Source organism: Acanthopagrus latus, chromosome 10, assembly GCF_904848185.1.
Source record: "Acanthopagrus latus isolate v.2019 chromosome 10, fAcaLat1.1, whole genome shotgun sequence".
Lineage (NCBI taxonomy): Eukaryota > Metazoa > Chordata > Actinopteri > Spariformes > Sparidae > Acanthopagrus > Acanthopagrus latus.
The window spans coordinates 7,160,769-7,170,939 of record NC_051048.1 but is presented as its reverse complement, the minus strand read 5'-3'; the positions used below and the strand labels follow the sequence as shown (position 1 = coordinate 7,170,939).

General features: G+C 39.1%; 1 protein-coding gene across 1 annotated transcript; it reads left to right on the top strand.

The window, feature by feature from the left end:
- Window positions 1-1,199: 1,199 nt before the first annotated feature.
- cxcl19 (chemokine (C-X-C motif) ligand 19) lies at window positions 1,200-6,823 on the top strand. Its single transcript, XM_037111136.1, has 3 exons — window positions 1,200-1,333; window positions 2,980-3,115; window positions 6,088-6,823. Exons 1-3 carry the CDS (start codon window positions 1,282-1,284, stop codon window positions 6,215-6,217), a joined length of 318 nt encoding a protein of 105 aa, XP_036967031.1. The 5' UTR covers window positions 1,200-1,281; the 3' UTR covers window positions 6,218-6,823.
- The last annotated feature ends 3,348 nt before the right edge of the window (window positions 6,824-10,171 follow it).

Here is a 10,171-nt window from a genome sequence, read left to right as displayed (position 1 = left end):
ATTAACACTGGTCCACCACTGCTTATAAAGTTTATACAGCCACTGTTAGCAAACAGTTGTCTGTCTACACCTCCAGCAGACTCAAAGGGCAACTTTGTCATAAGTTTTGAGTCATGTGTCCTGATAATGAGTCACGTACTAGTCACTATTTCTCTTTCTGTTCCATTCCAATGTTAATCAGCGCTTCTTTACTGAAAATGGGCAAAAGAAAAGGAAAGCGGCGTCAGGCCCACATGCCAAAACAAGCTGCTGGAAGGAGCTCAAATGCTTGATACAGGCTGAGGGATCTGTTGAGTTTGGCGATAAGCCACTTTTCTCTTCACATAATCATTTCAAGCCATACATAAAAAATATCCATTCATCCTGCTTTACTAAGACAGCTACTCCAGCACATTAAGGTTAAAACGCAGTTACAAGTTACTGCAGATTTAACTGAATATCACAAAATCCAACCACCAAATAAATCCAAATGTAACATTATAGATCACGGTAACATTTAGTTGACAGTTGCCCAGCAGATGAACTACACGCAGTGGTAAGAAAACTTTTACCTGCTTCGACCTTAAAGTGATGAACAATTAATGCGTCAATACTTATACTCCTATATATGTATTATCTTGTTTTTGAACTTCTAAAAAACTGTATTCCTACACTGTGATATTGCTACTTTTACAAGATCTTCTACCTGAATAACCCTATCCCTCCCTGAGTCAATAAATACTCGTGTTCAGTAACATCCAAGTTGTAATAAATCCAAACCCATAAACACATACAGACTGATGAGCTTCTCCACATAGTGAGAATATTGTGCGTTAAATACAGGGTCAGAACAAGCCCGCAGGAGAAAGTACATCGTATCTCGCAGTATCATATGCACAGTAGCCACCGGTTAAACTGTGTTTGTTGACAGTGCGGTATTAGAGCGATAACAATTGAGTTGTTGGCTGACCGTCCAACATGACAGATGTGCTCCTGTACTGAGTCACTCCTCGGGCTGACCACCACGAGCAAGCGGCGTCTTAACCTCAACGGGGCCTCTGGTCTGGCCCTGAACCCACCGTCCCATGACTACCTTCTGCTGCACACGTGGAAGCACCAAAGAGAAACCAAAATACACACACACACACAAATATACAAATGTTTTTTTCAGAAACTTCCCACAGCTGACATCATGAACAGCACATGATCACTGAATACCGCGGTGCAGAATGTATATAAACAGTCACAGCGACCATCCAATATCCACCAGTAGAAGACACAACAAGCAGCTGCGTAAACAAGATGAAGCTCTGCATCCTGCTCGTGTTTGGAACCTTGTTTGCCCTCATTGACGGTAAGAGCACAGCTACATTTAGATATGGTGACTAAACATTCATAACGTGGGTCGATGATAGTAGATTCTGGTAAACTGAAGTCGCTTGTAAATAACGATGAATACTGACAAGTTTCCTGAAGAGCTTTAGTCTAAAAACAAAAACTAGAATAAGGAAGTTCTTCTAGGTAATTTAGCAATATATGACTGTTTTGCAACAGGGAGGGAAAGTCCATTGTAACATAAAACAGGAACATCTTAATAGAACATCTACTGATAGCACGCTAACCACCTGGAAATATGCTGCCTCCCATACGTTTTTACGGATGAAGTCAACAGGTGGCCAATTCTTACATATTGCACCTTTAATAAAAGTAAAGATATCATGCTATAACTTTTCTTTCGTACAAGTGGAAGTCTACCATATGAATAGTGCTTGAGCAAAAGTCTCTAATATTAAATGTACTTGCGTTTCTAATGTAATTTTTTGTCAATTGATGTATTTTAGAATCACAAGCATAATTATACGTATTTCTACATGCATGTATTTAGCTGACTGATCATCTACCTGGCCAATTATGGGTTAGATATATACCGTTTTTTTCTGATTAGCACTTTATAAATACTGGTTGCAAACATATTTGGATACTTAAAGGTGCAACATGTCAGAATTCTAGTACAAAACATTCAGAAATGAATTTAAAAATATAAATATATATCAACAGAATGTGAAGAAATAATAGTTTTGATGTACTGTCGAAGCAACTCTGCATGGTGGAGAGGAGATATCAGCTGAAGTTAGCATGCTAACCAGCTAGCTGCGGGCCTGAAAGCCTGTATCTCCCACTGACGTGATGTAAACAAAAGTCCTCTCTGGCCCACTTTCTTACCTACTTGGAGTTGCAATGACTGTGTGTTACTGAACTCAGCAGTATTGCTCCATGGTGTTGCATTTCACTTTTAGGGAACAGGGAGAGGAATAAAGGGAAGTGCCTGCTGGAAGAATGTCACAATAACAGGGCTTTTGGTTGTGATGAAAGCACGCAGTTAAAAAGGGGCCTTGTCAGCATCTAATTCATAGATCAAAAAACACTAAAACATCGGGTCTAACACCACAACCTCAAGGTGTACCCAAGTTTCCATCAAATAAAATAAGTACACAGAGAAATCTTTACTGTGCAAAGCAAAGTGAGAGTTTCTTCTTTTACTGTGATCTGTTACATGTGGTGTGTGTCTGGACTATTTACTAGACTGACAGCATTGTACAAACACCAGCATTATTTATAATGGCCAAGAATCAAAAATTGAAAGTGGAGTCAAAAAAATTACCAAATTGGTAAGAGCTGTTTGTTCTGTCCCCTCGAAAACTTTCAAATAAAACAGGAGTCGAGTCATTGTTTTAAAGGGTCCAATTTGCTGTCAGACGTGGTCAAGAAAAGCTCTGCCAAGAAAAGAGAAGCCAAAGTCCTCCCAAAAGACTTGAGACATGTTGACTTGTCAAAGCAGGAAAAGTACTGGTGTGTCGGATGACGTTGGGGATGAGAAGATTCTTTAGAGGGGTAGATAACTCTTAGCAATGTTAGCTAGCCAAATGCTAACTTGAGCTCCAACCTTTATTGCTGGAAAAGGGATTTTGAGTCTGACCATGGGATGTCTGTTGATGACAGGTATGCCGCCAATCAGCAGGGAATACAACACCCACTGTCGGTGCCTGCAGGTGGAGTCAAGGATCATACCTCCGGACAACCTGAGGAGCATCAAGCTTGTCCCGGAGGGGCCCCACTGTCCAGAGACGGAAGTCATGTAAGTTTGATTAAAGTCGTCACGCAAAGGCAGACCACCACCATCATCAATAAATCTGCTGAGTGCATCTTTGATTAATCTTTCAACAGTTTAAAATACAAAAAGAGTCAATTTACAGTTATTAAAGCTGCGTAAGAATTGGCCACCTGTCACATTCATACTGAAAATGGAATGGGAGGCAGCACATCACCAGCATTAGCTCCAACTGCCCTTCGCTAGTTAGCTCAATTATCCATGCAGCTAACGGTTCAGACTGAGAGCTCGGGTTTGTGCTCACGTCGCCAGCATAGGAGCTTTAGACTAGGACTGGATGGGGCAAGCTGGTAAGCAAGCTAACTCCAACAGATATCTCTACAACACAATACATCATAATGTTAAAATTGGCATTTATCCACATTCTGCTTACAATTTTAATTCATTTTGAATTTTCGACGTTAAAAAGTGATACAAAACAAGCACAATCGGACGCCCATCATGGTATTAGTTTACGTTCTGCAATTTCATACACACCACTTTTGGCTGATTTTAAGATAATGACAATAACGATTTTAAATGTTTAGTTATTTTTAGGCAAAAAGAAGAGTAACTGTGCTGATTGTAGGCATCCAGCTGCTCTGCCTGATATGCTGTCCCTGTTTGTTGTGAGTACGAATTCAACAGGAGGCTAATTCTTACATATCTGCAATGTAAACAGCCAGATCAAGTGCCCAAAACGTGACTGTTATGACTTTAACATCTCCGGTGTGAAAGATGAGGAGACAGTCTTTATCAGTAGTATCTGCGGAGGAGCTTGTGTTGCAACTTTGTGCGATGGCGCCAAAAGAAACACACCTAAATGCCGACACTGCAGTGAGCTCGAAAATGCCTGCCTACAGTGACTGATTAGTGTGATCACCATTACCATCTGATCCCATTGGTTCATTGAAATGGAGGTGAAGGTATCGTGTACTTTGGGTACTTCTATGAGTATTTTTTCAACTCTGTCATTTCACTTGTATGCAGTACACCATGTAAACTTCCTGAAAGTTACTTTATTAAAAATCATGATTGAGTGCTGAGTAGTAATATAAAGACTTTTTATATGGTATCAAAATATTACTTTGGTAAACGTGAAAGTCACCCGCACAAGTAAAAGTACACGGGTAAAAGTCTCAAAGTATCTGGTATAAGATGTGTTGGGCTATCAAAAGTACAAGTAAAAGTAAATTATGTATCCATTCTCTGCATAGTCAAATATCACATTGGATATTCAGGATCTTTCTAAATACTGGAATCAGTGTTAAAGAAAAAAAAAAAGGTCATGTAAACAAGCACTCATTGGGCCTTGATGCAGCATGTAATCTGAAAAGTAACTAGTGACTATAGTAATTGGAGTGAAAGTTTAAAGGAGCGGAAAATGGAAATCCTGGAGTGATGTACAAGTGCCTCAAAACTGAACTTGAGTAAATGTCCTTAACATTCCATCACCAGTTGGGAATCCCCTTCGATTGAATGCCTACTATTGATAGTTCATTGGTTAAAAAGCAGCTAATGCTCCGAGTAGTGTTTAAGAACAATACTTTGTACTATTATATCATACATATATTTTAATACCAGCAGTTTTACCTGCAAATGAGTAATATTTCAACTTGAGCTGATATTTCCAGTACTCTTTCCACCACTGGTCATGAGATAACAGATTTCAAACATGAAGAGCTGAACCAACATATTTTCATTTGTTTTTAATTTATCCTCATCCACATATCCCGGGCACAGGTCCAGTCGGCTGCTTGGGCCTCTTCTTGCATTGCATCAGAGTCAGGGTAGTGAATGTCTTTTATACGTTAAACAGTTTTTTCAGATTCCATCTCTCGCGATTTATGGTGTTTATGTTCCCAGGAGTATCGCAGCTCTATCACATGGACAGTTGCTGTTAAGCAGCAGCATGTTTAAATTGCACTGGTCATATGAATGTCATGAACACCAGAGGAAATGTGGTCTTGATGTTGTCAGGATGTCTCACACGTAAGACGTACGTAACATCAGACATGGTTGGAGTGTCTTTGAGGTCACTTTTTATCAAGTTGAAATAAATGCAGGGATGTTCTCTTTATCCATGCAGATTATTTTCTGGCATGTGGAGAGGGAATTTACTCTCGATATGACCTCAACATAAACACAGAGAATGTGTAAATGTCCTGAAGTAATGGCACCGCTGCCTTCAGCACAGACTGTTACATTAAATGGGATTTTATGACCCTGTGAATAGGGACTGTTCATTTGTCCATCGTTACTGAGTTCAAGGTAACAACTACATAATATTTCAGCATCCCCTAAACACCCCCGAATACAGTCAATGAGTCTGTGCGCTGATGAGCCAAAACTCACACCACTTTTGATGAGATGACGCTGATTTTCTTTTCTTTATTTTTTCTTCTCCTTTTGGAGCCAAAAGAGAATTACGAGTAATCGGTGGTCATCGTTAATCCCGAAATATCGAGGACCACTGGAAGTCTAAAATCTTGGTGTCGCCGTTGACTCGGGCTTTACTAACACCTCAAAAATAGACCGGTCGTTTCTCAGACAGATCTGTCCGCAGCCTTGTAATGGTGTCTATACAAATCTCTCTAAATGGTAAACAAGGCAAATGCTTCTATGCACAGCGTGTCATGAACCTTTATTGTCATACATTTTAGCTTGTTGTCGTCTTCTGTTGCACTTCACACATACTTTAAACCCAATATATCTTTTTCATTAGCATGTGCTTCTTTCATTCTTGTCTTTTGGCATCTCTTAACGCACTTTTAATTGCCGTTTCTGTTGACAAGCAAAAAGGCCCCCAACTGTGAAAAAGAACAAAACACTCTGCTGCATGAATCGCATTTGGACACTTTGGTCAAAGATCTCTGGAGGGAGTGTGGTCGAAACATGATCACTTTGTTTAATGAAAACCTCTTGCTTTGTTTTTTGTTTTTTTGTTTTTTTATGACCAGAGCTGGACTGGCAAGTGGGGAGAAGGTCTGTCTGAACCCTCGATCCTCCTGGGTGAAGAAATTGATCCAGTTTGTTCTTGAGAAACAGTTGCATCAGCAGGGAGGAGCAGTTCCCAAGAACCGGGGCTGAAACCATGATGAAAACAATTCAAGCAATTAAAAAAAAAAAAAATCTCTCATCTGCAGCCATGAGCCACAACGTTTTACTTTAAGGAATTACAAAAGCCGTTTTTTCTTTGTGGTTGGTGTTTTTTTTGTTTTGTTTTGTTTTTACGTAAAATTTAAAAAATGTTCAGGTTTCTGTTGTAATTTCAACTTTCAGGACTGCCTCTCTCCTGGATGTTTTACCTTTAACATTTGACACAAATCTTAATGAAATAATGATTGAGTTATGGATTTACATTGTTTAAGAGCGAGAGAGAGAAAGAGAGAAAAGGTGTGTGACTTAATGTTGAAAGAGCTTGTGTGCAATATATATTTAATGGTGATGAAAAAAGGCGAGATTGGAAATGTAAGTTATTTGTCTGTGTAGACGTTTTTTTCGTGACAGATTCTGTGTGAAAGCGTGAAATATGCAATGTTGAAATATGTAACATTTCATTTCTATTTAATACTCTCTTTGTTGGAGCTTCTCGAACAATGTTGAGAAATGATTTATTCCTTTGGTAAGTTAATCAAAAAGACTACTGCAAAATCTGGTATGTGGTTTTAAAGAAAATAAACATGTCAAAAGAGTCAAATGTGTTGTGTCTTGCATTTAAGAATACAGTGTTGAACAATCAGAGGTTGCGAAGTTAAAGCTGTTCTTGAGAACATTCAGCCAGTAAATGTAAACTGCACTGCCTGCCTATTACACATACATATATATATGTATGTGTATATATATATATGTGTGTGTATATATATATATATATATATATGTATATATATATGTATATATATATGTATATATATGTATATATATATATATATATATATATATATATATATGTATATGTATATATATATATATGTATATATATATATATATATGTATATATATATATGTATATGTATATATATATGTATATGTATATATATATATATGTATATATATATATATATGTATATATGTATATATGTATATATGTATATGTGTGTGTGACAGAGAAAAGCTGTAATTGCAATAAATTTGTCACCAAAATCGACTTGACGTGCAAAAAAAAAAAAAAAAAGAAAAAGCTGAGGTGATTTCCTCCGGAGTGCTGACGTCTCACTAAACAAGAAACCCCCACGCTGTCGTTGTTGCAATACGTGCATGAGTTTGCAGCGTTTGGCCTGATAGCGACGTGGTTCACTGAAATCAGCAGGTGTGACCGGCGTGCATGCGCTTCATCCAAAACGGCTCTATGAAAATGTGTTTTAATGGGATTTTATGTGATAGACCAATACTAGGTGGTGCATAAATGTGAAGTGGACAGAAAATGATTTTTGAAATTAAAAAACTGAAAAGTGTGGCGTGCAAAAGTGTTCAGGCCCTTAAGTCAATGCAATGCACTGTAGAACCACCTTTTGCTGCAATGACAGTTGCAAGTCTTTCAGGGTGAGTCTCCACCAGCGATGCACATACAGAGACTGAAATATCTGCCCATTCTTCCTTGCAAAATAGCTCAAGCTTAGTCTGATTGGATGGAGAGTGCCTGTGAACATGATGGATTCAGCAGTGCTCTGTGAGATGTTCAAAGCTTGGGATATTTTTACCATATCCTAACCATGCTTTGAACTTCTCCACAACATTATCCCTGACCTGTCTGCTGAGTTCCTTGGGCTTCATGATGCTGTTTGTTTATTAATGTTCTCTAGCAAACCTCCGAGGCTTTCACAGAACAGCTGTATTTACACAGAGATTAGATTACATGCAGGTAGACTCCATTTATTAGGTGACATCTGAAGGCAACTGGTTGCACTGGAAACATATCAGAGTAAAGGGGGGGGGGAGTGAATACTTTTGCACGCCACACTTTTCAGCTTTTAATTTTTAAAAAGGTTTGAAAACCACGTATCATTTTCCTTCCACTTCACGTTCATGCACCATCTTGAGTTGGTCTATCACGTAAAATCCCATTTACGTGACAAAATGTGGAAAAGTTCAAGTGGGGGTCGAATACTTTTGCAAGCTGCTGTATCTAATCATTTGTTGCACATGTATTAATCAGTGTTTTTAGTGCCTGCGTGTGAGCGAGTTGCAACATGATGGGAAAACTGCTCTGTGGCCGATGTGGGGATGATTATTCTGAGCTGTTCAACGATGCTTCAGAGAGGATTTGTTTGTGTTCTCGTCTCAGTGCCTCTCTCTAAACGAGAGCAACAGCAGCTAAGATTAGAAATGGAGTCCGCTAACATAAACTCACTGTGTCGCGTTCACGAGACCTAAATATTTTATCCTATTATGTCCTTAACAACTGGTTTCACTGCACTCGTCATTTACGGTTCTAATCACGGTGGGTTTCTATGTCAAAAATGACCAAAATGTTTCTCATCCGTGGACGTTTGCCGGAGTGACAGAGATTAACAGCTGCCGTCTGATCTGCCAGTTAATGGCCTTGCTCGTGGTACCGTGGAGGTGAGAGGGAGAAGCAGAGCAGTAAAAAGGTTTCTTATCTTCCTGATCTGACATGGGATAAAGTGGATAAAGACGTCAATTCCTCAAAACTTTAGTGTACCTGTTCATACGGGTGCAGCTTCATCAGTCATAGACTGACAAAGTCTCACATGAAGCAACACTGCCAACCTGCTAACAGACACGTGGGCTTTGGAGTCATGATGTTGATTCAGAGTCGGAGGCGTTTACAGAGGAAGATTCTGGAGATCTATCATATCCATTCTGACAAAAAATCCCTGGATGCATTTTTTATTTTTCCTCTGCCATTATTTATTTTGAGGAGAAAAGCTGACTTTTCAGTCACCAAGACTTTTCTCGAGAAAAAAACGTGATGAAGGTAAAGGCGGTAAAGGCAGTAGCCTATTGTATGAGAAACAGTTTAAAAATTAAACATCACCATAAACAATGAAAAGAATTATTATTATTATTATTATTATTATTATTTTTTCCAGTGTAGCTCTCGTCATTCCTTGCAGCTGCCTGTTGGGTTATTTGGTGACTCAGCAGGAGAAAGGAGGCGATATTGTATCAACGCCTTGTGCTGCAGGGACATGAAATATGTTTCCAGATCCAGATAACATCCATTCAGTCACTGCCAACAAAACAGCATGGAAGAAGATAAGGTGCCATATCGGTAGAACAAAACCGGTGTCAAATCTTCTCACTCAACCGTGGGAAAATATTTGAGTCTTAGGAAACAATGAAAAGTAAGAGTTGGTGACTGACTCTAAGAGGGCGCCAGGGGCTCTTTTTCCCACAAAACCACTCAGTGACTGACGTCTGCCTCAAGAGCCAGAGGGGAGAGACGGGAGGCGTATTAGAATATAATCCAACTCTAAGCATGAATGAACATGTCAGTTGAAACTATCTGACATGTTTGCTCAGGTATTGTGCAAATTTTGACACATAAACATCATGAATTTTTCCTTTTTTTACATCAGAACTGCATTTTAGGGAAAAATACAGCGCTTAAAGGTACAATATGTAGAAACTGGACCAGCTGTCGAAGTCATACTCCCAATAAACGGGGGCTGCATATCGCCACAGTAACTGCTAACTGCTGCTAACTGCATAATGATTATCCATGACTGTCTCTATCGTTAGCTTGTTAGCTCAGTTAGCCGTGCAGCTGGCTGGACTCCCACGGGAATGTTGGCGTTTACACCCCTGGCTCAAGAGCTTTAGCCGCTGGGAGCAAAAGCTTCGCTATCTAGCTAGTTAGCATGCTAACATAAGCAGGTACCTCTGCAGCGCTAAACCTAGAAGTTTTAGACGTCATTTTTAGAGCAGTTGTTTCTTCACATCATGTTGACAATTTTAGTAAATTTTAGAATGTTTTAAACTAAAATTCTTACATATTGCACCTTTAAGTAGAGGTAAATTTGATTGTACCATAAATTATGGAATATGTTGTAGGTGTTTTGATGTTCCTCAGTCACAGCC

Bases quoted from the DNA above. Each gene is read 5' to 3' on its own strand.
- cxcl19 (XM_037111136.1), top strand. From the start codon at position 1,282: ATGAAGCTCTGCATCCTGCTCGTGTTTGGAACCTTGTTTGCCCTCATT. The intron at 1,334-2,979 runs GTAAGAGCACAG...TGTTGATGACAG, and splicing joins CTTGTTTGCCCTCATTGACG to GTATGCCGCCAATCAGCAGG. The intron at 3,116-6,087 runs GTAAGTTTGATT...TTTTATGACCAG, and splicing joins TGTCCAGAGACGGAAGTCAT to AGCTGGACTGGCAAGTGGGG.